Source organism: Bufo bufo, chromosome 1, assembly GCF_905171765.1.
Source record: "Bufo bufo chromosome 1, aBufBuf1.1, whole genome shotgun sequence".
Lineage (NCBI taxonomy): Eukaryota > Metazoa > Chordata > Amphibia > Anura > Bufonidae > Bufo > Bufo bufo.
The window spans coordinates 199356434-199384100 of NC_053389.1; the positions used below are offsets into that span (position 1 = coordinate 199356434).

The window sequence follows — 27667 nt, forward strand, 5'->3', positions numbered from 1 at the left end:
TAACATAGTAGGTTAGAATTAAGAGCTCACTAAATATTAAATAAATAACTAATAAAAGTTAAATTTTAAGTAAACTGACATTAACAAAATCACAATGCACATGTCAAGACCAGGCAATCAATAGTCATCTGACTAAATGTAAATACATTAAAAGTGCCTCTACATGTGCAGGGTATCTAAGAGTGTAAAATAAATATGACAAGGATAACACACTCAAAGAAGCCGCCATTGGACAACAGATATGCACAGGTGACTCCAAGACAACAGGGGAAACAAGAACAATGGAACGAGAGAAAGAACAATCAACATTAGTGGTAAATATATCATCCATTGACTTATCTAGTGATGAACTATCTTTACTGGAAAAGGGGCTGTCTTTTTGTCCAACCTCTGGTATAGATTGGTTTAATTGCAAGATAGATCTGTTAAAATTTTTTAGACGCATTAAGTTGCGGGTCTTCTTTGGGGATACATAGAATGCCACGACATCTATTAATACACAGGGCATCATTAATACCAATATGATAAGGTGGAATGATATGAGTTTACATTTACAAAGCGATTTTCAACCCCCAGTGTACAAGGATGCAGTTAACACATACATAGACTTAGTAAAGAAAGGCATAGAAGAAATTAAGACAGACACCAATCTATACAACACTAGAAACAACATGAGCCAGGGAGAGAAAAGGGCTTAAAAAGCATTGGGTAGTAGAAAAGATATTACCATCAAAAAAGCTGACAAGGGTGGGGCGATAGTTATAATGGATACCGACAAATATATAGCAGAGATTCAACGACAGTTGGGCGACACAGATATTTATCGACCATTGGATGCTGACCCCAAATTTACTATTATGAGGAGGTTGAAATTACTTATTGATGATGCCTACGCCTCAGATTTGATTGATGAGAAATTACATGAGTATCTGCAGGTGGAAAAACCGGTTACACCATTATTGTATATATTGCTAAAAATACATAAGAGTCTGAAAAATCCCCCTGGGCATCCCATAGTTTCTGGGATTAAATCTGTATTTTCTCCTGCAGCTACTTTTCTTGATAAATATCTGAGAAACTATGCCATGTCTACTAAGTCATATGTGAGGGATACGATTTCCTTAACAAATTGCTAAACACTGCATATTGAAGAGGGACAATGCCTAGTCTCTTTTGATGTAGTGAGTCTCTATACGAGTATTGACCATACCAAGGGATTAGAGGCTGTAGAATAAGCCCTCTCCACAGGTTGGATAGAACAAGATCCAACAAGATTCATCCTCTCCTTATTAGAGATAGTACTTACCTGTAACTACTTCTTATTTGAGGATACGTACTATACAGGGAGTGCAGAATTATTAGGCAAGTTGTATTTTTGAGGATTAATTTTATTATTGAACAACAACCATGTTCTCAATGAACCCAAAAAACTCATTAATATCAAAGCTGAATATTTTTAAAATCATGTTTTTCTTGAAGGATGCAGACTTCTTCCTGTACCACTGCTTGAAGAAGGTGTCTTCCAGAAACTGGCAGTAGGACTGGGAGTTGAGCTTGACTCCATCCTCAACCCGAAAAGGCCCCACAAGCTCATCTTTGATGATACCAGCCCAAACCAGTACTCCACCTCCACCTTGCTGGCGTCTGAGTCGGACTGGAGCTCTCTGCCCTTTACCAATCCAGCCACGGGCCCATCCATCTGGCCCATCAAGACTCACTCTCATTTCATCAGTCCATAAAACCTTAGAAAAATCAGTCTTGAGATATTTCTTGGCCCAGTCTTGACGTTTCAGCTTGTGTGTCTTGTTCAGTGGTGGTCGTCTTTCAGCCTTTCTTACCTTGGCCATGTCTCTGAGTATTGCACACCTTGTGCTTTTGGGCACTCCAGTGATGTTGCAGCTCTGAAATATGGCCAAACTGGTGGCAAGTGGCATCTTGGCAGCTGCACGCTTGACTTTTCTCAGTTCATGGGCAGTTATTTTGCGCCTTGGTTTTTCCACACGCTTCTTGCGACCCTGTTGACTATTTTGAATGAAACGCTTGATTGTTCGATGATCACGCTTCAGAAGCTTTGCAATTTTAAGAGTGCTGCATCCCTCTGCAAGATATCTCACTATTTTTGACTTTTCTGAGCCTGTCAAGTCCTTCTTTTGACCCATTTTGCAAAAGGAAAGGAAGTTGCCTAATAATTATGCACACCTAATATAGGGTGTTGATGTCATTAGACCACACCCCTTCTCATTACAGAGATGCACATCACCTAATATGCTTAATTGGTAGTAGGCTTTCGAGCCTATACAGCTTGGAGTAAGACAACATGCATAAAGAGGATGATGTGGTCAAAATACTAATTTGCCTAATAATTCTGCACGCAGCAGCGTGGGACCGCAATGGGGTCAAATGTGGCCCCGACATATGCGAATATATATATATATGAGTAGGTTTGAGAAGTCCTTTGTATACCCATCCAGCCTCTTTACAAATGTGAGGGTCTGGATGAGGTATATAGATGACATTTTATTTATCTGGACAGGACCTTTGGACAGCTTACTTGAGTTTCAACAATATATTAATTTGATATATGAAGAATTACAATTGAAAGCAGTTTATTCAAAGACGAGTTTGCAATTTTTGGACACTATGGTGCAGTGTGTTGAGGGGACACTGAGAACTGACCTATTTGTAAAATCTACAGATAGGAATAATATGCTACTGTTTAAGAGTAATTATCCCAAATTTATGAAAGAATCACTACCTTACAGCCAGTTACTCAGGGTGAAACGAATAGTGACGGATGAGGAAAGACTTGAAATTAGAATGAGGGAGATGTGCAATAAGTTTTACCAAAGAGGTTACCCAAGAGTCATGGTACAGAGGCATAGACATAGGGTCAATAAGTTGAGACGAACGGAGCTGTTAAATGCCAATAAACAACGAGGTGGGAACCAAAGGGTTCCATTTGTCTCAACGTACACAGTATGTAGTAAGCAAAAAGCACATGTCCTCAAAACTAACTGGCACATACTTTCACAGTAATTTCCAGGTATTGAACAATTCTGCACTGCTCCCCTTATGTCCTATAGAAGGTCACATAATTTAGGGGATAAATTGATACATGCAGATACAAAACATCTTTTTATGCCCAAGATCCAGAGGAAGGGTTGTTTTCCCTGTCTGGGCTGTTGCAATTGTAATGGAATGCTAAAAGGGAGCTCTTTTACACATCCCAGAACAGGCAAAGTATATCAGATTAGGGATTATTACACATGTAGATTGTAATATGTGATTTACGTGTTACAATGCCCATGTGGACTTTTGTATGTGGGAGAGACAACACAGGAATTCAGGAATAGACTAAATCAGCATCGTTATCAAATACATAAACTGCTCTCAGGAGAGAGAGAGACTGATACCTCAAGATCTGAATCACCTGTACCGGAACATTTTTTGAAACACAGACATAATGTTTCTCAACTCCGTTTCCGTGTGATCGATGGAGTACCTCTCCAAAGGAGAAAATTATTTAAAAGGTTGGAGTTAAGGTGGATTTTAGAATTACAAACACTTGAACCTAAAGGCCTTAACAGGGAATTCAGGATTGGTTCACTCTACTGAGCCAGACGGGCTCTTACTCTTACCTCACTGATTTTGAATACTGTACCCAATTTAAGGATTAGATATGTTTTTAAATAAGCTATGTACCCAAACTATAAGGCTGTGATTTCTTACATATTTTTTATTATATTTTATAGGTATCTGCATTGCTGATGGAACCTGGGGGCATAATCTGAACCGGAGTCAGTAGGGATCTATTATGGCCAAGGAGTAATGGAGAACTGTTGTTTTGTATTACAGGGTTTCTACAGCTTATATTATATTGGAAATTAGTGTTACTCCCTTTCCCTTGTGGATATGTTTTTGAGACCACTACTTACAGGGCTTATAACAGGGCTAGTTTGAATGGAACGGCCTGGTTGGGGTTAGGGGGGTAACCCGAGGACGGGTAACCCAGCCACCCGACTAGGTTAGTCAGTTGTGGTTGGTATATAGGTGGGGTGGTCCTCTTGTCAAATGGAGGATACACACACCCAGAGTTGATTGTGTAGTGCCCGGGGTGGGTGCGTCTATCCCAAATGGTTTGTGGGATGATGTGCCCACCAATAAGGGTACAGGAGTGGTATTATGGGGGAAGAGTTGCTGCCTGCTGGAAAGCTGGTATACTCCCTAATATCAAGAGAATTTTTAGAACGCTTGATAACAACTGCTTATTTGAGGGTCTATGGGCATCAGCTAGGAACTCGAAGTCTGTTTTTCTAAAGAATTGGGAAGTGTGGCTAAGTGATGAGAAATGCAACATTCCTCCTAATGCAGCTATTAGATTATGATCTTCTTGCTCTCTAGACTATTACTTGAATACTAGTATGTATCCCAGTATCTATGTACCTTTATTGACCTTTTCTGTTAATGGTACCAGTTTATCTGTCGTGTGCAGTGTAAATACCTTCCCTATTAGAAGATTTCACAAGTGCCTTATTATCTGCTGTGATACAATATTGTACATGTGACTGATTACATTCAATTGTAACCTATTTTTTATGGAAATGCTAATAAAAATTATTGTTCAAAAAAAATAAAAATTATGGGGGAAGGTTACGACCCACGCATGATTTATGTGAAGGACGTCCCCCCTATGGAATGAATATATGAGCCCTCTATAATTTTCCAACAATGATATAATGGGATTTACACTTGACATTTTATCCTTGAATTATGGTATAGCGATAGATACCAAGCTGTTTGATTTAAATGGATATACCAAATTTGGATTAACTTGGCCCCTATTGATCCCATGGACGAATGACTAAGATGCCCTATTTTTTCAGTAAGGTTGTCATATTTGACGTTGTACTACTTTGAATCGCTGTATAACTAACTGAGGTATACAATATAGAAACACGAACGCCGCATTTAACACATTAATATGGATGTTGCGTTTGTATATTCTATGAGGAGGGACGCTAAGGTAGATTGTTTATCAAGTTTCCATGAGGCCTGCTGGAGATGCACTGCGCAGGAGCAGGGAGCCTGATGCCGTGTCCGGTCCATTCATGTGTCAGGCGCGCACGCGCAATGCGCACATGGAGACGTGGGGACGTGCGTTCGGTCTCCATGACTCCTGACGGGAGCGCTCTGCGCAGGCGCTGGGAGACGGGGATAGAGCCGCACAGAATAGACATGGGCGCGCATGCGCTCTAAGGATTGAGGAACGCCGAACGTGCATGGATACCAACAGGATGGCGTCTTCTCAGAAATGCTCCCCAGTAAGCACGATTTCTGATTCTAATATCCTATGTATCACAATGTGTATGATGAAGGATTGTGAACAGAATACGGTGATAGGTAGAATCTAGGGTTGGGGTTACAAGGAGAGATGGTACACATTTTGCATATGTAATTGGTAATTAGCATACTCAATTGGGTCATGTGACCCTTTTGAGAGGGTATATGTATTTAATTGTGTTCACAAACGTCGCACTGTATTGGTGATTAAACTTTTGGATACCGAAGACAAGAGTGCTGCGGTTTTCTTACAAAGTTTACATATGTTGAGATGTGGGTGTGTATGCCGCTAAAAAAGTCTAAACTCAATTTTTGGCAAAAACAACGCTCATTTTATTTTAGCAAAATAACAGAAAAATTAATTATCTTCATGTGAATTTGCAACTACCTTGGTAGCAAGTAGCTCTCCCAGTATCCAGCTAACACTCTGAACTGAAGATGGATCCCTAGCACCTTGCACAGGTGCCTTTAACCTCCTGGGGACACCGGTACGTCATGATGTCCTGGTACGTAAGGACACATGTGTAGTTCCGATCAGCATGCACCCTGGGACAATGCGCGGGGGGGTCCCATGTCCGTCCGTACCCCGTAACAATTCAGACCTGCGGTTTGCGGCGTTTACAGGTGGTTGCGGCGGTGATCGCAGGTGCCATCGGGTCCCCATGCTGCTGTAATGGGGACCCGATGGCATGGAAGGCAGCGCAAAGCCTTCATTAGGCATCGGCGCTGCCTTCCGGTGAAGAGCATGTGAGATCCAGCCCCCTGGATCTCACAGGCAGGAAGCTGTATGAGTAATACACACTGTATTACTCATACAGCCAATGCATTCCAATACAGAAGTATTGGAATGCATTGTAAAGAGGATTAGACCCCCAAAAGTTGAAGTCCCAAAGTGGGACAAAAAATAAAGTGATAAAAGTTTTCCCCCCCAAAAATTTAAAGTTTAAAGTAAAAAAAACAAACGTCATTTCCCCCCAAATAAAGTAAAAAAAAAATAGGGGGGGGGGGAAAGTTGACATATTAGGTATCGCTGCATCCGTATCGACCGGCTCTATAAACATATCACATGACCTAACCCTTCGTATGAACACCATAAAAAAAAAAAAAAACTGTGCTAAATAAACAATTTTTTTGTCACCTTACATCAGTAAAAGTACAACAGCAAGCGATCAAAAAGGCATATGCCCACCAAAATAGTACCAATCTAACCATCACCTCATCCCTCAAAACATGAGCCCCTACCTAAGACAATCGCCCAAAAAATAAAAAAACTATGGCTCAGAATATGGAGACACTAAAACATCTTTTTTTTTGTCTTAAAAAAGCTGTTATTGTGTAAAACTTAAAGGGAGTCTGTCACCTACATAACATGTTTTAAACTGATGATATAGCTCTGTGGGAGGCAGATCCATAACACTGATGTTACTCATGTTTAGTTTTTCAGAGCCTCCAAAGTACCTAACATAAAGTTTAAAAAATATGCAAATTACCTATTGCAAGTGCCCAGGGGCGGAGAGTGTGCTGCAAGTGCCCAGTGCTCCACGCCTTACTTGCTCCTGACTCCTCCCCTCTGTATCGTCCAGCCAGCCCTGTATCCTTGATGGGTCATTTTCGTCTCCATTCATAATCCAGAGCCTGTGAGCTTTACCGCCGGTGTACGTAACTGGCCGGACCCGGCAGTGATTCGAACAGGCACTAGATTATGAATGGAGATGGAGATGAAAATGACGCCGCAAGGATACAGGGCTGGCCGGACGATACATATGGGAGGAGTCAGGAGCAAGTAAGGCGGGGAGCACTGGGCACTTGCAGCACACTCTCCGCCCCTGGGCACTTGCAATAGGTAATTTGCATATTTTTAAAACTTAATTTTAGGTACTTTGGAGGCTCTGAAAAACTAAACATGGGTACCATCAGTGTTATGGATCTGCCTCCCACAGAGCTATATCATCAGTTTAAAACATGTTATGTAGGTGACAGACTCCAATTAAGTAAATTAAAAAAGTATACATATAATGTATCGCCGCGTCCGTAATAACCTGCTCTATAAAAATATCACATGACGTAACCCCTGAGGTGAACAGCGTAAAAAAATATAAATAAAAACTGTGTAAAAAAAAAAGCCATTTTTGGTCACCTTGCATCACAAAAAATGTAATAGCAAGCGATCAAAAAGTCATATGCACCCCAAAATAGTACCAATCTAACCATCACCTCATCCCTCAAAACATGAGCCCCTACCTAAGACAATCGCCCAAAAAATAAAAAAACTGTGCTAAATAAACAATTTTTTTGTCACCTTACATCAGTAAAAGTACAACAGCAAGCGATCAAAAAGGCATATGCCCACCAAAATAGTACCAATCTAACCATCACCTCATCCCTCAAAACATGAGCCCCTACCTAAGACAATCGCCCAAAAAAAAAAAAAAACTATGGCTCAGAATATGGAGACACTAAAACATCTTTTTTTTTGTCTTAAAAAAGCTGTTATTGTGTAAAACTTAAAGGGAGTCTGTCACCTACATAACATGTTTTAAACTGATGATATAGCTCTGTGGGAGGCAGATCCATAACACTGATGGTACTCATGTTTAGTTTTTCAGAGCCTCCAAAGTACCTAAAATAAAGTTTTAAAAATATGCAAATTACCTATCGCATGTGCCCAGGGGCAGAGAGTGTGCTGCAAGTGCCCAGTGCTCCCCGCCTTACTTGCTCCTGTCTCCTCCCCTCTGTATCGTCCAGCCAGCCCTGTATCCTTGATGGGTCATTTTCGTCTCCATTCATAATCCAGAGCCTGTGAGCTTTACCGCCGGTGTACGTAACTGGCCGGACCCGGCGGTGAAGCGAACAGGCACTAGATTATGAATGGAGATGGAGATGAAAATGACGCCGCAAGGATACAGGGCTGGCCGGACGATACATATGGGAGGAGTCAGGAGCAAGTAAGGCGGGGAGCACTGGGCACTTGCAGCACACTCTCCGCCCCTGGGCACTTGCAATAGGTAATTTGCATATTTTTAAAACTTAATTTTAGGTACTTTGGAGGCTCTGAAAAACTAAACATGGGTACCATCAGTGTTATGGATCTGCCTCCCACAGAGCTATATCATCAGTTTAAAACATGTTATGTAGGTGACAGACTCCAATTAAGTAAATTAAAAAAAGTATACATATAATGTATCGCCGCGTCTGTAATAACCTGCTCTATGAAAATATCACATGACCTAACCCCTGAGGTGAACAGCGTAAAAGAATATAAATAAAAACGGTGTAAAAAGAAAGCAATTTTTTGTCACCTTGAATCACAAAAAGTGTAATAGCAAGCGATCAAAAAGTCATATGCACCCCAAAATAGTGCCATTCAAACCGTCATTTCATCCCGCAAAAAATGAGACCCCACCTAAGATAATCTCCTAAAAACTGAAAAGACTATGGCTCTCAGAATATGGTGACACTAAAACATGATTTAAAAAAAAAAAAAAAATGATGTTATTGTGTATCACTTACATAAATAAAAAAACATAGACATATTAGGTATCGCCGCGTCCATAATAACCTGCTCTATAAAAATACCACATGACCTAACCTGTCAGATGAAAGTTGTACATAACAAAAAATAGGGTCAGTAGTAAAGTTTGGTGGCTCACTCACTAATTACTAATGGAGTAGGTGCACTGCCACTCAGCACTCCCTGTTGCTGATGAAGTAAACAGTATAATAACAAGGTTGGGCGTCACTCAGTATCGGGCATCAAATAGACAAGTAAAACACAAATAAAACAGAAAGTCAGTCCTGCGTCTCAACACGGACAGTTACTTGCGCTGCTGCTGGTCCCGGGTTCGTGTGGTAGGTTTCACACTGGCAAAGTCAAGTTCATAGGTTTTGGAACCGCGCTGCTGGGAGCTATGTATTCCGGTCACAGGTGGATGATACAAGGGTGTCAGCCCCTCTCCTCGACAACCAAAGGATATGGTCCTCCCAGACCTCCTCCTCTACAGGGTTTAAGGGGATAGGCAAGATAGTGAAGCACCCTTGAGAAAGTTGTTCTAAAAGGTTTTATTCTACTTACAACAGGTCAGTAGACAAAAGGCATAAAAATACAAGATGATCGTCACGTTCCTGCCCGACCCGGGTTTCGCTACCTCGCTTCTTCAAGGGCGATGACTGAGCATGCTCACAAACGAGCCCTATAAATAGCCCAGCCCTCTCATTATTATTCAAGCGGGTGTGGTTCCCATCCGTATAGGACATTTTCAAAATAACAGTTTTACAACATATAACATAAAATCACACTGATGCAATCATTTTTAAAATACAAACATAAGAATATAAAATTATACATGGGAGTGGATTGTTACTCCCTATTGCCAATTTGTGTAAAGACCCTTTCGGGTTACCGCTGTTCTCAATAGTCAATATATACATTCAGCCTCTTAATAAGAATCTATCCCCCACTTAATCCTCTCTTGTCCTAGGTGTATCCCAACTCAATTTATTATAGTAGTTCTATCCTCATATACATTCCATCCACTCCTCGGATATTATACCGGTATTCTCCACCTACTCCCGGAGCGTCATTCAGCTAATTTCCACTCCTCCTGGAACATCCCTCCACAGGACGCCATCCGATTCTGGGACGTCACACAGGTAATCTCCGCCCACTCTTAGAATGTCACTCAGGAGGGCGCCACCCACTCCGGTAGCGTCATTCAGGTGTTCTCGACCCCGCCTCCACCCCTGATGTTCCCATCACAAGGCATCATTATCCAATGGAGCAGCCAGGAAACCTGACGTCAGGGGTGGAGGCGGGGTCGAGAACACCTGAATGACGCTACCGGAGTGGGTGGCGCCCTCCTGAGTGACATTCTAAGAGTGGGCGGAGATTACCTGTGTGACGTCCCAGAATCGGATGGCGTCCTGTGGAGGGATGTTCCAGGAGGAGTGGAAATTAGCTGAATGACGCTCCGGGAGTAGGTGGAGAATACCGGTATAATATCCGAGGAGTGGATGGAATGTATATGAGGATAGAACTACTATAATAAATTGAGTTGGGATACACCTAGGACAAGAGAGGATTAAGTGGGGGATAGATTCTTATTAAGAGGCTGAATGTATATATTGACTATTGAGAACAGCGGTAACCCGAAAGGGTCTTTACACAAATTGGCAATAGGGAGTAACAATCCACTCCCGTGTATAATTTTATATTCTTATGTTTGTATTTTAAAAATGATTGCATCAGTGTGATTTTATGTTATATGTTGTAAAACTGTTATTTTGAAAATGTCCTATACGGATGGGAACCACACCCGCTTGAATAATAATGAGAGGGCTGGGCTATTTATAGGGCTCGTTTGTGAGCATGCTCAGTCATCGCCCTTGAAGAAGCGAGGTAGCGAAACCCGGGTCGGGCAGGAACGTGACGATTATCTTGTATTTTTATGCCTTTTGTCTACTGACCTGTTGTAAGTAGAATAAAACCTTTTAGAACAACTTTCTCAAGGGTGCTTCACTATCTTGCCTATCCCCTTAAACCCTGTAGAGGAGGAGGTCTGGGAGGACCATATCCTTTGGTTGTCGAGGAGAGGGGCTGACACCCTTGTATCATCCACCTGTGACCGGAATACATAGCTCCCAGCAGCGCGGTTCCAAAACCTATGAACTCATCAAATAGACAAGGACAAAATAGATGTCTGAAAGTTATCTTATATTTGCAACATGTTATATAAAATTACACATAAAATACATAAAATACTCTAAAACACATATATAACCTCCTGGGGATCGCTCATATAACCTCCTGGGGATCGCTATGCTGGACCGCTATATAAGTTACGGAAGACCATATTATATCAATGTCCTTGAAAGTTCATGTAGCGATCAGCAAAGTGGAGAAAAAAGGGGTAATTGTATAGTTCACAAGAGGTACTTTACCGCTCCTTCAGGCCGCTTGTTATCAGAAGTGCGACTGCTCTGCTTTGAGCTGTAAGGACCTGTGAGTTCAGTCTTTTACATAGGAAGTTCCCCGTTCACTGGATATTGCTTTAGAGTGTAGTCCGTAGCTTTGACCTTCCAGGACCTTCCTGTGGCGTCCCACGTGGTTTCACTGAATAGGTCAGGTGACTTACAATTTCCAGGCGGGGTTTTCGAACTTGTACAGCGTCCGACCGTAATTCTAAAGATCTTCCTTATATTGTCCCACACTGTCTCTTAGCCATACGCGTTTCGGGGTCGGTCGCCCCTTCCTCAGTGGTACAGACAGTGGGGTTTGGGTGTCCTTTTTATATCATCTTTAATTGGTCATTAGTAAGATGCATGCTGGGACAGTGGGGGACTGGAAGACCGGGATGTGGATTTTCGTTTCATAGCGATTCTTTTTTCTCATTCGTGTATGAATACTATTGCGGTTTCAGATCTCCAATATATAAGACTACATTATTATCACATAACACAATTAAAATTGAATTTAATAAATTTATATACGGATAAAAAATAAGGATAAAAATAAGAATAAAAATAAAAATATAGATATACTTTCAGAAAATGCACATAAACATAGTTGTAGTTTAGATGCGCTTTCAATGCGATTCATTTAAAATACAACAGGTTGCTGATATTGTGGTCATCCAGGAATTCATCGATATATCTCATTTTGTAAACATTTTCAAACCTATTCAGTCTGTGCATACAGGGATTGATATAAGAACTATAATTAATTAAAAATGCATAAAAAGTATGAATACTATAATAATTTTGTTAAAAAACACATGGTTGTGGTTTAAATTACCCGAATGTTCAAAAAACGCAAAAAACGCACCTGCGGTTTTGGTGCGTTTTTGATGCGTTTTTTTCTAAAAATTACAAATTTGGATAAAAAATGATGACTACAATTCATTCCCATATTCTTTTCCATGTTTATGATGTCCAAAATTCATAATGTAGTTCAGGACTTTATGTCTGTGGTTCTCAATACAGTAGTGATGTGTATGAGGACGCGGGCATGCCAGGAAGGGGAGATCTGGGTGCTGATAACACAGCCTGACACCAGATGTCTCATTCATGGCAGACCAACGTCCCCCTATAGGAATCCAAAGAGTTCCATATCTGCATTCAGCCCCTTTGGGATGAGGGAATCAAATTCAAAGATCCTCTTTGATTCATTCCTAGACATTCGGAGGATATGATTCCCTCCTCTCCATGGACATTCAACTTTCTCTATGGCCATATACATTAAACTAGATGGGTCGCTATTGTGGTAATCCCTATAATGTTTGGATAATGAGTGTAATTCGTACCCCTTTTTTATATTATTTACGTGTTCTGATATCCTTTTCTTTAAAGTGCGTTTTGTTCGTCCTATATATTGTTTATGGCATGGGCACTCTATCAGATAAATCACGTTTGTTGAGTCGCATGTTAGGCCCTCTTTAATCTCCAAGGAAAAGGAGTTTTGTGTTGAGATGGCTTTAAAAGTCTTTTTGGGAAATGTGGTAATTTTGCAATTGGAGCAACGTCCACACCTATAGAATCCCTTAAAGGATAACCAGTTTTGTTTTTGTATGCCACGTTCTTTATTTTTAACAGATGGCGCTACCTTCAATCCCAAGTTTGAAGCCCTAGTATAGGTAATTTGGGGCGTGTTGGTAAGTATGGGCCCAATTATCTTGTCACCCAGTAAGTGATGCCAATATTTCCCAATAATTTTCTCCATATTTTTGTATTGGGCATGGAATGGTAAGATCAATCTTATTGTTTCATCATTTGTTTGTTTTTGCCTGGGGACGAAGAAATCCTCTCTATCCATTCTCTTGACCTCTTCCAATGATTTTTCCAGATGGTAAATCGGGTATTGTCTGTCCTTGAATTGATGTTTCAGGGTTTCTGCCTCTATTGCAAATTGTTGGTCCTTAGTGCAATTACGTTTTAGTCTCCTAAATTGACCCTTAGGGACATTGATGAGCCACCTCGGTAAATGACAACTTGTATATAGTATATAACTATTTTTGCTCACCAGTTTATGGTGTGTGCTACATATTAATTTATTTCCATCAACTTTGATATCGAGATCCAAAAATTGTATGTTCTCCATATCAACGGTGGAAGTGAATTTCAAATTCAAGTTGTTTGTATTTATTTCCTCCAGGAAAGTAGTAGTACTACTTTCCTGGAGGAAATAAATACAAACAACTTGAATTTGAAATTCACTTCCACCGTTGATATGGAGAACATACAATTTTTGGATCTCGATATCAAAGTTGATGGAAATAAATTAATATGTAGCACACACCATAAACTGGTGAGCAAAAATAGTTATATACTATATACAAGTTGTCATTTACCGAGGTGGCTCATCAATGTCCCTAAGGGTCAATTTAGGAGACTAAAACGTAATTGCACTAAGGACCAACAATTTGCAATAGAGGCAGAAACCCTGAAACATCAATTCAAGGACAGACAATACCCGATTTACCATCTGGAAAAATCATTGGAAGAGGTCAAGAGAATGGATAGAGAGGATTTCTTCGTCCCCAGGCAAAAACAAACAAATGATGAAACAATAAGATTGATCTTACCATTCCATGCCCAATACAAAAATATGGAGAAAATTATTGGGAAATATTGGCATCACTTACTGGGTGACAAGATAATTGGGCCCATAATTACCAACACGCCCCAAATTACCTATACTAGGGCTTCAAACTTGGGATTGAAGGTAGCGCCATCTGTTAAAAATAAAGAACGTGGCATACAAAAACAAAACTGGTTATCCTTTAAGGGATTCTATAGGTGTGGACGTTGCTCCAATTGCAAAATTACCACATTTCCCAAAAAGACTTTTAAAGCCATCTCAACACAAAACTCCTTTTCCTTGGAGATTAAAAAGGGCCTAACATGCGACTCAACAAACGTGATTTATCTGATAGAGTGCCCATGCCATAAACAATATATAGGACGAACAAAACGCACTTTAAAGAAAAGGATATCAGAACACGTAAATAATATAAAAAAGGGGTACGAATTACACTCATTATCCAAACATTATAGGGATTACCACAATAGCGACCCATCTAGTTTAATGTATATGGCCATAGAGAAAGTTGAATGTCCATGGAGAGGAGGGAATCATATCCTCCGAATGTCTAGGAATGAATCAAAGAGGATCTTTGAATTTGATTCCCTCATCCCAAAGGGGCTGAATGCAGATATGGAACTCTTTGGATTCCTATAGGGGGACGTTGGTCTGCCATGAATGAGACATCTGGTGTCAGGCTGTGTTATCAGCACCCAGATCTCCCCTTCCTGGCATGCCCGCGTCCTCATACACATCACTACTGTATTGAGAACCACAGACATAAAGTCCTGAACTACATTATGAATTTTGGACATCATAAACATGGAAAAGAATATGGGAATGAATTGTAGTCATCATTTTTTATCCAAATTTGTAATTTTTAGAAAAAAACGCATCAAAAACGCACCAAAACCGCAGGTGCGTTTTTTGCGTTTTTTGAACATTCGGGTAATTTAAACCACAACCATGTGTTTTTTAACAAAATTATTATAGTATTCATACTTTTTATGCATTTTTAATTAATTATAGTTCTTATATCAATCCCTGTATGCACAGACTGAATAGGTTTGAAAATGTTTACAAAATGAGATATATCGATGAATTCCTGGATGACCACAATATCAGCAACCTGTTGTATTTTAAATGAATCGCATTGAAAGCGCATCTAAACTACAACTATGTTTATGTGCATTTTCTGAAAGTATATCTATATTTTTATTTTTATTCTTATTTTTATCCTTATTTTTTATCCGTATATAAATTTATTAAATTCAATTTTAATTGTGTTATGTGATAACAATGTAGTCTTATATATTGGAGATCTGAAACCGCAATAGTATTCATACACGAATGAGAAAAAAGAATCGCTATGAAACGAAAATCCACATCCCGGTCTTCCAGTCCCCCACTGTCCCAGCATGCATCTTACTAATGACCAATTAAAGATGATATAAAAAGGACACCCAAACCCCACTGTCTGTACCACTGAGGAAGGGGCGACCGACCCCGAAACGCGTATGGCTAAGAGACAGTGTGGGACAATATAAGGAAGATCTTTAGAATTACGGTCGGACGCTGTACAAGTTCGAAAACCCCGCCTGGAAATTGTAAGTCACCTGACCTATTCAGTGAAACCACGTGGGACGCCACAGGAAGGTCCTGGAAGGTCAAAGCTACGGACTACACTCTAAAGCAATATCCAGTGAACGGGGAACTTCCTATGTAAAAGACTGAACTCACAGGTCCTTACAGCTCAAAGCAGAGCAGTCGCACTTCTGATAACAAGCGGCCTGAAGGAGCGGTAAAGTACCTCTTGTGAACTATACAATTACCCCTTTTTTCTCCACTTTGCTGATCGCTACATGAACTTTCAAGGACATTGATATAATATGGTCTTCGGTAACTTATATAGCGGTCCAGCATAGCGATCCCCAGGAGGTTATATGAGCGATCCCCAGGAGGTTATATATGTGTTTTAGAGTATTTTATGTATTTTATGTGCAATTTTATATAACATGTTGCAAATATAAGATAACTTTCAGACATCTATTTTGTCCTTGTCTATTTGATGCCCGATACTGAGTGACGCCCAACCTTGTTATTATACATAACAAAAAATAAAAACGATTCCTAAACAGCTATTTCTTGTTACCTTGCCTCACAAAAAGTGTAATATAGAGCAACCAAAAATCATATGTACCTTAAAGTAGTACCAACAAAACTGCCACCCTATCCCGTAGTTTCTAAAATGAGGTCACTTTTTTGGAGTTTCTACTCTAGGGGTGCATCAGGGGGGCTTCAAATGGGACATGGTGTCAAAAAACCAGTCCAGCAAAATCTGCCTTCCAAAAACCGTATGGCATTCCTTTCCTTCTGCGCCCTGCCTCGTGCCCGTACAGCGGTTTACGACCACATATGGGGTGTTTCTGTAAACTACAGAATCAGAGCCATAAATATTGAGTTTTGTTTGGATGTTAACCCTTGCTTTGTAACTGGAAAAAAATTATTAAAATGGAAAATCTGCCAAAAAAGTGAAATTTTGAAATTGTATCTCTATTTTCCATTAATTCTTGTGGAACACCTAAAAGGTTAACGACGTTTGTAAAATCAGTTTTGAATACCTTGAGGGGTGTAGTTTTAATTTTTGTGTGGTTTCTATTATGTAAGCCTCACAAAGTGACTTCAGACCTGAACTGGTCCTTAAAAAGTGGGTTTTTGAAAATTTCGGAAAAATTTCTAGATTTGCTTCTAAACTTCTAAGCCTTGTAACATCCCCAAAAAATAAAATGTCATTCCCAAAATGATCCAAACATGAAGTAGACATACAGTATGGGGAATGTAAAGTAATAACTATTTTTGTAGGTATTACTATGTATTATAGAAGTAGAGAAATTGAAATTTTTGGAAAATTTGGTATTTTTTTTATAAATAAAAAAGTTTTTTTTTTTACTCCATTCTACCAGTGTCAGGAAGTACAATATGTGACGAAAAAACAATCTCAGAATGGCCTGGATAAGTCAATGCGTTTTAAAGTTATCACCACATGAAGTGACACTGGTCAGATTTGCAAAAAATGGCCTGGTCCTTAAGGTGAAATAGGGCTGAGTCCTTAAGGGGTTAAAGTGTGAACTAAACCTAATAATGATGCACAGTCATTCTACATCTAATAGAAGGAATTCCAACTCATGTGTTTGCACTGCCACAAAATGGATTAAAATACCTTTTTTTCTCCACTACTTTATTGGTGCTTCCTCCATTTTCATGTCCTTATTTTGTTCCTCCTCCTCCTCCTGCTCCTCAACATCCTCCTCATCTTCCAACAATGTGCCCTGGCTGGACAGTTGGGTACCTGGCTACTGTTGGTGCAGGAGTCCACCCTCGAAGCCACCTGTGGACGACTGGCCTGATAACCATGGGAATGATCCCTGTTCCTCCTCCTCTTCCTCCTGTGCCACTTCCTCATCCATCAGCTCCTGAAGCGTTTTTTCAAGGAGACATAGAAATGGGAAAGTAAGGCTGATGGACGGCATCATCACCACTGGCCATGTTGGTGGAGTACTTGAAGCAGCGCAACACGGCACACAAGTCCCGCATGGAGGCCCACTCGTTGGTGGTGAATGTTGCTGTTCCACAGAGCGATTCACCCGTGCATGCTGCAGCTCGCACAGTCTCTCCAGCATGTGCAAGGGGGAGTTCCACATTGTGGGTACGTCGCATATGAGGTAGTGAGTGGGAAGACTGAAGTTATACGCTGCAGCGCAGACAGGCGAGCAGCAGCAGGTTGAGAATGCCGAAAGCGTGCACAGACGGCCCTCAGATAGCCTACTTTAAAAAGTAGAGGCGGCTGGGAACCACATACCGTGATACAGCTGCCGTCATTACATTTTTTAAACTGTCAGTCTCCACCAGGCAGAATGGCAGCATTTCAAAGGCCAGCAGTTTTGAAATGCTGGCATTCAGGGCCAGGGATCGTGGTTGGGCAAGGGGGGGTACTTTCTCTCTCTTTCTCAAGTGTTTGTGGGATGGACAGCTGAACGCTTCCATGGGACAGTGTGGACATGCTAGGTAACGGTGGTGGTGGTGGTGTGGGTGCCACATCGTCTGTTTACGGGGTGGCAGGTGCCCCTGTTTCTCCAAAGGGGGGAGGAAGAGGCTGAGACTGCAGAAGAAGAGAGAGCAGGGACGAGAGAGCAGGGACGATATACAGTCCCGAAACACGTTTGGTACCACCGCCCCCCGATTTCGAGCAAGAAGGACTTTGAACTACAGACAACAGATTTTTCACCTTCTCTTTTATCACAGCACCGCTATGCGAATGAATATTTATTAGGAAACAATACAGCGTCACCATCAATAACAAGCCGCAAGCCGTAAGAGATCAAACCTCCCGCCCGCCCACGTGAGGATGTCATCAGTCACGAGGTAAACTGACAGGTCAGCGTATAATGCGAATTAGCATGGTACAGACGAAGGGTGAAGTCACGGACACGTAAGGGTAAATATTAACATTACAGCACTAGTGTCTCAGGATGAACAGCATATACACGGCATATGAACATAATATCCCTGCAAAAAAAACTGACTTTGAATCATTCGAGTGGATTCGTTTTTGGGCCTGTGTAGCTGGACGCCGCACACGTGATTTGGTCCTCAAACCATAAGAACAGTTGAACTTCAGTTATCCTCATAAGAGACTATATGGAGAATTAATTCTTGCTCAGGACTATTTTTTATCGATAATTTTTATCGATTTTTATCGATTTTACATCTGATTTATAGACTGACATTGGTCCATATGCGAACTCTGGATTTTATTGTATGGTGTTTTATTGTTATTATTTGTCCATTGTGCATTAAATTATACTGTTTGGTTCCAAGTACTAGTGAGTGCCCAGCTTTTTGTACCCATCTATATCATGTTGCAAGTAAAGATGGATGGAGAAAAGAAGGAAATGGGGAGGAGAAAAGAGGGAGGGGAGGGCGACACTTGAAGGGCACCCAAAGTGCCTTTTAGGGAAGAAAAGAGGTACCCGGAGGTATACTGAAATGGTTTAACCACCTGGTGTAACTAACAGGAGTGATGAGAAAGGTCTTCCACTTTCTGAAGAACTTAGTGGCTGATCCCTCTTTGTGCCTTTCTGCCTTGATCCGATAATATCTCAACAACAGCCTCAGTTGAGAAATTACAGCTGATACGTCAGGCATGGAGTTAGACAACTAGTGTTGTAATAAAACTCTCTTGGCAACCAGCAGTATTGAGTGCAGGAAGAGAGGGGGATTTTGAGGGTGAGAGGATTGGGGTGCCGATAAGCGAATGTAATGAAATAGCAATGTCTGAGGTTCTAGGTGAAGTTTGACAGACCAGTACTTCCCAATATACAGGTTCTTCAAAAAAAAAATAGCATATTGTGATAAAGTTCATTATTTTCTGTAATGTACTGATAAACATTAGACTTTCATATATTTTAGATTCATTACACACAACTGAAGTAGTTCAAGCCTTTTCTTGTTTTAATATTGATGATTTTGGCATACAGCTCATGAAAACCCAAAATTCCTATCTCAAAAAATTAGCATATTTCATCCGACCAATAAAAGAAAAGTGTTTTTAATACAAAAAAAGTCAACCTTCAAATAATTAAGTTCATTTATGCACTCAATACTTGGTCGGGAAATCCTTTTGCAGAAATGACTGCTTCAATGCGGCCTGGCATGGAGGCAATCAGCCTGTGGCACTGCTGAGGTGTTATGGAGGCCCAGGATGCTTCGATAGCGGCCTTAAGCTCATCCAGAGTGTTGGGTCTTGCGTCTCTCAACTTTCTCTTCCCAATATCCCACAGATTCTCTATGGGGTTCAGGTCAGGAGAGTTGGCAGGCCAATTGAGCACAGTAATACCATGGTCAGTAAACCATTTACCAGTGGTTTTGGCACTGTGAGCAGGTGCCAGGTCGTGCTGAAAAATGAAATCTTCATCTCCATAAAGCTTTTCAGCAGATGGAAGCATGAAGTGCTCCAAAATCTCCTGATAGCTAGCTGCATTGACCCTGCCCTTGATAAAACACAGTGGACCAACACCAGCAGCTGACATGGCACCCCAGACCATCACTGACTGTGGGTACTTGACACTGGACTTCAGGCATTTTGGCATTTCCCTCTCCCCAGTCGTCCTCCAGACTCTGGCACCTTGATTTCCGAATGACATGCAAAATTTGCTTTCATCCGAAAAAAGTACTTTGGACCACTGAGCAACAGTCCAGTGCTGCTTCTCTGTAGCCCAGGTCAGGCGCTTCTGCCGCTATTTCTGGTTCAAAAGTGGCTTGACCTGGGGAATGCGGCACCTGTAGCCCATTTCCTGCACACGCCTGTACACGGTGGCTCTGGATGTTTCTACTCCAGACTCAGTCCACTGCTTCCGCAGGTCCCCCAAGGTCTGGAATCGGTCCTTCTCCACAATCTTCCTCAGGGTCCGGTCACCTCTTCTCGTTGTGCAGCGTTTTCTGCCACACTTTTTCCTTCCCACAGATTTCCCACTGAGGTGCCTTGATACAGCACTCTGGGAACAGCCTATTCGTTCAGAAATTTCTTTCTGTGTCTTACCCTCTTGCTTGAGGGTGTCAATGATGGCCTTCTGGACAGCAGTCAGGTCGGCAGTCTTACCCATGATTGCGGTTTTGAGTAATGAACCAGGCTGGGAGTTTTTAAAAGCCTCAGGAATCTTTTGCAGGTGTTTAGAGTTAATTAGTTGATTCAGATGATTAGGTTAATAGCTCGTTTAGAGAACCTTTTCATGATATGCTAATTTTTAGAGATAGGAATTTTGGGTTTTCATGAGCTGTATGCCAAAATCATCAATATTAAAACAAGAAAAGGGTTGAACTATTTCAGTTGTGTGTAATGAATCTAAAATATATGAAAGTCTAATGTTTATCAGTACATTACAGAAAATAATGAACTTTATCACAATATGCTAATTTTTTGAGAAGAACCTGTATACCATGCTAGAAATCTGAGGCCGGTTCTTTGCATTTGGGGCAATGGGAAATACGCTCTGGAAACCTGGGAGAGGCTAAGAAATTAAAACCATATATGGCGTTGTGCATCATCTTAAAGGGATTCTGTCACCAGATTTAACCCTATTAAGCTAGCTGACATTAGCGATGTGCTAATGTCAGCTAAACCTAACTAGCCTATTCCTACTTTTATCTATGCCCCCGTTACGCCAGAAATCTAAATTTTATACTATGCTAATTAGCCTCTAGGAGCAGGGGGGGCGTTGTTCCTGCTCCGTTCTCCCACCTTTGTTGCCTCCCTCAAAGTCCTGATTGACAGGGCCATGCAGCGCTCGCATCTGTCTGCCAGCCCTTAGCTCTGGTGAAATCTCGCGCCGTTCAGTATTCGGCGCAGGCGCGGTGTGGAAGCTGGCAGCCTGCGAGCGTCTTTCCCTCACCGTGCCTGCTTCCCAAGAATGACAACAGAAGTGTGTGCCATCTCTTTAGATCCGCTACTTCCCTATGAGTGGCCAGTAGTTTAAGTTGTGTAATGAGCTAGGAAGCTTGCCTATCTTCAACCCCAAGTAGGTTATATGTTGTTTGACTGAAGTAGGGGCAAACCCATTATTCTTCCACAGTTGAGGGGGATTTTTGGTTTGCGGTTCAAGGATTTCACTTTTGGCAGAGTTAATGTTATAGCCCGAGAGGGTACCAAAGCGGTGGAGCAAGTCCATCAGAGGGCGCATATGTTGTTGGGGATTGGACATAAATATCAGCAGGTTATCACTAATTTGACCTCCTTCTTAACAACTTTGATGCCTGAGTACAGATCTGAGTTTTCCAGAAGTCGGGCCAAAGGCTCTAGGGCCAAGTCGAACAACAACGGGGATAAGGGACAACCCTGCTATGTGCCTTTTTGAAGGGAAAAGGTGGGGGATAGAAACCCCCAGAGTGTACTCTCACCATCAGGTTTGCATAAAGGCCATTTAGGAAGGTGTGAATGTGTCCAAAATTTTTAAATTTGTCCAGCACCGCTCCCAGCCAATCCCATCTAACCATGTCAAAAGCTTTTTCAGCATCCAAGGCCAGCAAAATGGAGGCGTGTCCTGGCTGAGAGCGATGCCGGACCTAGTCCAGAGTAGCCAGCACCTTTCGAATGTTGGCCACTGCCGACCTGCCTTTAATGAACCCAACCTGAGAGGGCCCCACCAGCGATGGCATTAAAGCCCCCAATCTTCAGATCCTGATTAATCAATGATATAGGGCGATAGAAGCTAGGATCTTGTGGATCCTTGTGTGGTTTCAGTATAAGCTTTATGTAGGCTACATTTGTATGACTAGGGAAGCATCCCAATTGCAAAAGGTGGTTGAAGTAGGTAACCAGAGTGGGGGAGATCTGGACCTGCATCATCTTATCTCTCTGCTTTAGCACTCTGCTCCCTCTTTTGCTGTGTGGTTGGCGCTGCGTGACCCCCTCCTCTTCCTCTGAACAGCACATGTCACTGGCATGACCTTGATGCCATGTGAGGTCTAGGACCTCATCATCCTCCCCATCATCTTCTACCAACTCCTCACCCCTGCCTTCCTGGCCGCTCTGCACACTGCAGAAAGCCCCAGCAGTTGACATCTGTGTTTCTTCATCAGAGACGTGCTGCGGTGGTTCTTTCACGTCCTCCTCCTCAAACATAAGTGGTTTGGCATCAGTGCATCAATCTCTGTCACTTCTGGGGCAGGGCTAGGTGGATGGCCCACAAAAACCCTGCCAGCAGAGTCATCAAAAAGCATAAGTGACTACTGCATGGCTTGGGGCTCAGACTGCTTGGCTGATGTGCAAGGGGTTGTGATGGAAGATGGATGCCCGTGGGCCGACGGTGCATACTCTGCGCTTTCAGCGATGGACCAGGTGGAAGAGGCAAAAGAGGTGTTTGGAAAAAAAAATTGGTAGGACACACAGACCCAATTAACCGGCTGAATAACTGTTATATGTCCCTTTGATGGTGGCAAAGTACAGTGTATTTTAAACAAAAAATAAAAAGGTTTGTCACACCGTCCCAATTAACCGGATGAATACCTATTATATGTTCCCTTTGACGGTGGCAAGTACAGTGTATTTTAAACAAAAAAAAAAGGTAGGTCACACCAACCAAATTACCGGCTGAATAACTACTATATATTCCCTTTGAAGGTGGCAAGTACAGTGTATTTTAAACAAAAAAAAAGCCCAATTAACCGGCTGAATAACTGTTATATGTCCCTTTGATGGTGGCAAAGTACAGTGTATTTTAAACAAAAAATAAAAAGGTTTGTCACACCGTCCCAATTAACCGGATGAATACCTATTATATGTTCCCTTTGACGGTGGAAAGTACAGTGTATTTTAAACAAAAAAAAAAGGTAGGTCACACCGACCCAATTATCCGGCTGAATAACTATTATATATTCCCTTTGACGGTGGCAAGTACAGTGTATTTTAAACAAAAAAAAAAAAGGAAGGACACACCGACCCAATTTACCGGCTGAATGACTATTATATATTCCCTTTGACGGTAGCAAGTACGGTGTATTTTAAACAGAAAAAAAAGGTAGGTTACACCGACCCAATTAACCGGCTGAATTACTATTATATATTCCCTTTGACGGTGGCAAGTACAGTGTATTTTAATCCAAAATAAAGCCCAATTAACCAGCTGAATAACTATTATATATGCCCCTTGATGGTGGCAAGTACAGTGTATTTCAAACCGAAAAAAAGGTAGGTCACACCAACCAAATTACCGGCTGAATAACTACTATATATTCCCTTTGAAGGTGGCAAGTACAGTGTATTTTAAACAAAAAAAAAGCCCAATTAACCGTCTGAATAACAATTATATATTCCCTTTGACGGTGGCAAGTACAGTGTATTTTAATCCAAAATAAAGCCCAATTAACCAGCTGAATAACTATTATATATGCCCCTTGATGGTGGCAAGTACAGTGTATTTCAAACCGAAAAAAAGGTAGGTCACACCAACCAAATTACCGGCTGAATAACTACTATATATTCCCTTTGAAGGTGGCAAGTACAGTGTATTTTAAACAAAAAAAAAGCCCAATTAACCGTCTGAATAACTATTATATATTCCCTTTGACGGTGGCAAGTACAGTGTATTTTAAACAAAAAAAAAAAGGAAGGACACACCGACCCAATTTACCGGCTGAATGACTATTATATATTCCCTTTGACGGTAGCAAGTACGGTGTATTTTAAACAGAAAAAAAAGGTAGGTTACACCAACCCAATTAACTGGCTGAATAACAATTATATATTCCCTTTGAGGGTGGCAAGTGCAGTGTATTTTAAACCAAACAAAAAAGGTTGGTCACACCGATCCAATTAACTAGCTGAATAACTATCATATATTCCTTTTGACAGTGGCAAGTACACAGTTTTTTCAACCCAAAATATAGGTAGGTCACACCGACCCAATTAACCGGCTGAATTACTATTATATATTCCCTTTGACGGTGGCAAGTACAGTGTATTTTAATCCAAAATAAAGCCCAATTAACCAGCTGAATAACTATTATATATGCCCCTTGATGGTGGCAAGTACAGTGTATTTTAAACCAAAAAAAAGGTAGGTCACACCAACCAAATTACCGGCTGAATAACTACTATATATTCCCTTTGAAGGAGGCAAGTACAGTGTATTTTAAACAAAAAAAAAAGCCCAATTAACCGTCTGAATAACTATTATATATTCCCTTTGACGGTGGCAAGTACAGTGTATTTTAAACAAAAAAAAAAAGGAAGGACACACCGACCCAATTTACCGGCTGAATGACTATTATATATTCCCTTTGACGGTAGCAAGTACGGTGTATTTTAAACAGAAAAAAAAGGTAGGTTACACCAACCCAATTAACTGGCTGAATAACAATTATATATTCCCTTTGAGGGTGGCAAGTGCAGTGTATTTTAAACCAAACAAAAAAGGTTGGTCACACCGATCCAATTAACTAGCTGAATAACTATCATATATTCCTTTTGACAGTGGCAAGTACACTGTTTTTTCAACCCAAAATATAGGTAGGTCACACCGACCCAATTAACCGGCTGAATTACTATTATATATTCCCTTTGACGGTGGCAAGTACAGTGTATTTTAATCCAAAATAAAGCCCAATTAACCAGCTGAATAACTATTATATATGCCCCTTGATGGTGGCAAGTACAGTGTATTTTAAACCAAAAAAAAGTCAAATTAACCAGCTGAATAACTATTATATATTCCATTTGACAGTGGCAAGTACACTGTTTTTGCAACCCAAAATATAGCTAGGTCACACCGACCCAATTATCCGGCTGAATAACTATTATATATTCCCTTTGACGGTGGCAAGCACAGTGTATTTTAACCAAAAAAAAAAGATAGGCCACACCGACCCAATTAACCGGCTGAATAACTATTATATATTCCATTTGACTTGTGGAGGTCCACAATTTTGTCTTTGGTGTCTTTTGACAGCTCTTTGGTTTTGCCCATGGTAGTAGTTGGCGTCTGACTCTGGGGTCGACAGGTGTCTTTAAAGAGCTCAGACAGGTGCTACTAAGTTAGATTAATGAGTGGAGTAGAGGTAGAATTTTTAAAGGCACTGTAACAGGTCTTTGAGAGTCAGAATTCTTGCTGTTTCTCAGGTGTTCAAATACTTATGTTCAGTAGTGCAAGACAAATAAATTAAGTAAATGTCGTTCCAGCCCAGGCATACCAGCAACTTAGCCAGGTGATGGCAATGCCGCCTCTGCGTTGTAATCGTGGGATGTCCTCCTCTGTCTCCTCATCTTCCACCTTGTCCTCAGCCTCCCCTCTAGGCACAGTTCACAGTGGTCCTCCATCATATCACCTATGCAAAGCTAGGCATTGTCAATGATTTCTGCACCTCGTCAGCCTGGGCAAACAGAGCCACACCGGGGAGGAACTGCTCCATTTCATCAATAAAGAAATCGAATACTGGCTATCTTCGCACCAATAGGATTTTATGGAACCATTAGGGGTGGACATACCGCCTGTGCAGCCAGTTCAGCTACACAGGGGCCCAGTGCGAGAGGGGGGCCTGTCATAGGATCAGCGGCAGGGCAGGGATAGATGAGCGCTTCCAATGTGGAAGGGCTCATCTCTATATTCATCAGTATCGCTGTCCTCAATACAGATTGATGCTGTGGCGGGGCAGGGGAGAGGCGTTTCCCTTACCCGTTCCTCTGATAGGCTGCAGGCCTAGTGGCTGCAGCCTACCAGAAGCCGGTGCAGGAGGCGCAATGACGTAATTGCACCGCCTGAGCTGTACAGTGTGGGACACAGCCCGGAAGAGACCTGCATCGCTTCACTGAGAGTGTCATGGAGGTAAGCATGTGAATAAATTTTTTTATTAACACTATGCTGTTTCCCAGAATGCGTTAGGAGGCAGTGGAGCACTATGGGAGCATCTACTAGGGGGCATTATACTGGCACACACGGGGGGAGAGAAGCACTATGGGGGCATCTACTAGGGGGCATTATTTACTGGCACACATGGGAGAGAGGCACTATATGGAGGCATCTACTAGGGGGCATTATTTACTGGCACACATGGGGGGAGAGGAGCTCTATGGGGGGCATCTACTAGGGGGCATTATTTACTGGCACAGATGGGGGAGCACTATGGGGGCATCTACTGGGGGCATTATTTACTGGCAAACATGGGGGGAGGAGCACTATGGGGGCATTTGCTGGGGGGCATTATATAGGGGCATTTTATAATGGTACAAACTATATGTGCAATATGGGGGTGGGGATGAGTACTATAGTGGCTATTTATACTGGCATACATTATAGGGGCAAAGATATCTCAGCAGACCACGGTTTCTTCAATTCATCTGCTTATTGTTTTATTCCATAAATCCTTACAATAAATTTATGGAATAAAACAATAAGCAGATAAATTGAAGAAACAGTGGTCCACTGAGATTTCCTTGTCATTGGTCTGGAGTTCGCTCTTTCCTCGTGCGGACGCATTACAGGTCATGTGCTGATCGTCCCTATTTGCTATACATTATTGGGGCACTATGGGGAAGAGGGGAGAGGAGCACTATGGGGGCATCTACTGGGGGCCCTATATATTGGCATTATGTACTGTCACACATGGGGGGCACTATGGAGAAGTGGGGGAGAGGAGCACTATGGGGGCATCTGCTGGGGGGCACACTATAGGGGCATTTTATACTAGCACATTATATCAGGCACCACTGAACGGGGGGAGGAGTACTATGGGGGCATCTACTGGGGGCACTATATAGGAGTATTTTATACTGTACAAGGTATGTGGTGCTGTATTAGGCTATTTTCACATCAGCGTTAGTGATTCTGGCTCTTGGATGCAGAAAGAATGCCCACTGGCCCCATTAACTATAATGGGGTACGGCAGAGATCAAGCCACAATCTGGCAAAAATGCAGAGAATCAGTGGGACACAAACTGCTGCATGCTGTGGTTTGTGTCTGGATCGTAGTGCCACAGGTGTGAAAGTAGCCTTACCCTGTATGTTTTGTATTGCTGTATGTAATGTTAGGAGGGAATAGGTTAGGTTGCGAATTTGGCTTGGGAAGGGGGGGGTAGGGGCCCAGGCACATTCTTTGCACAGGTGCCCTCTGCTGTCTGTGTCCACCCCTGGGAACCATGGTTACTGATAACGGGAGGAACATTTTGTCTGCGCTAGATCAGGGAAGGCTGACCCATGCTCCCTT

The 27667-nt window shown here is 41.7% G+C and overlaps 1 protein-coding gene across 1 annotated transcript in view; it reads left to right on the forward strand.

Moving 5' to 3' along the window:
- Positions 1–764: 764 nt before the first annotated feature.
- Positions 765–27667, forward strand: part of LOC120999560 (C-X-C chemokine receptor type 3-like) — a 47960-nt gene continuing 21057 nt past the window's right edge. The window contains exon 1 of the mRNA XM_040430555.1: positions 765–947. Within this exon, the coding sequence (XP_040286489.1) occupies positions 765–947 (183 nt within the window). The remainder of the gene's footprint in view (positions 948–27667) is intronic.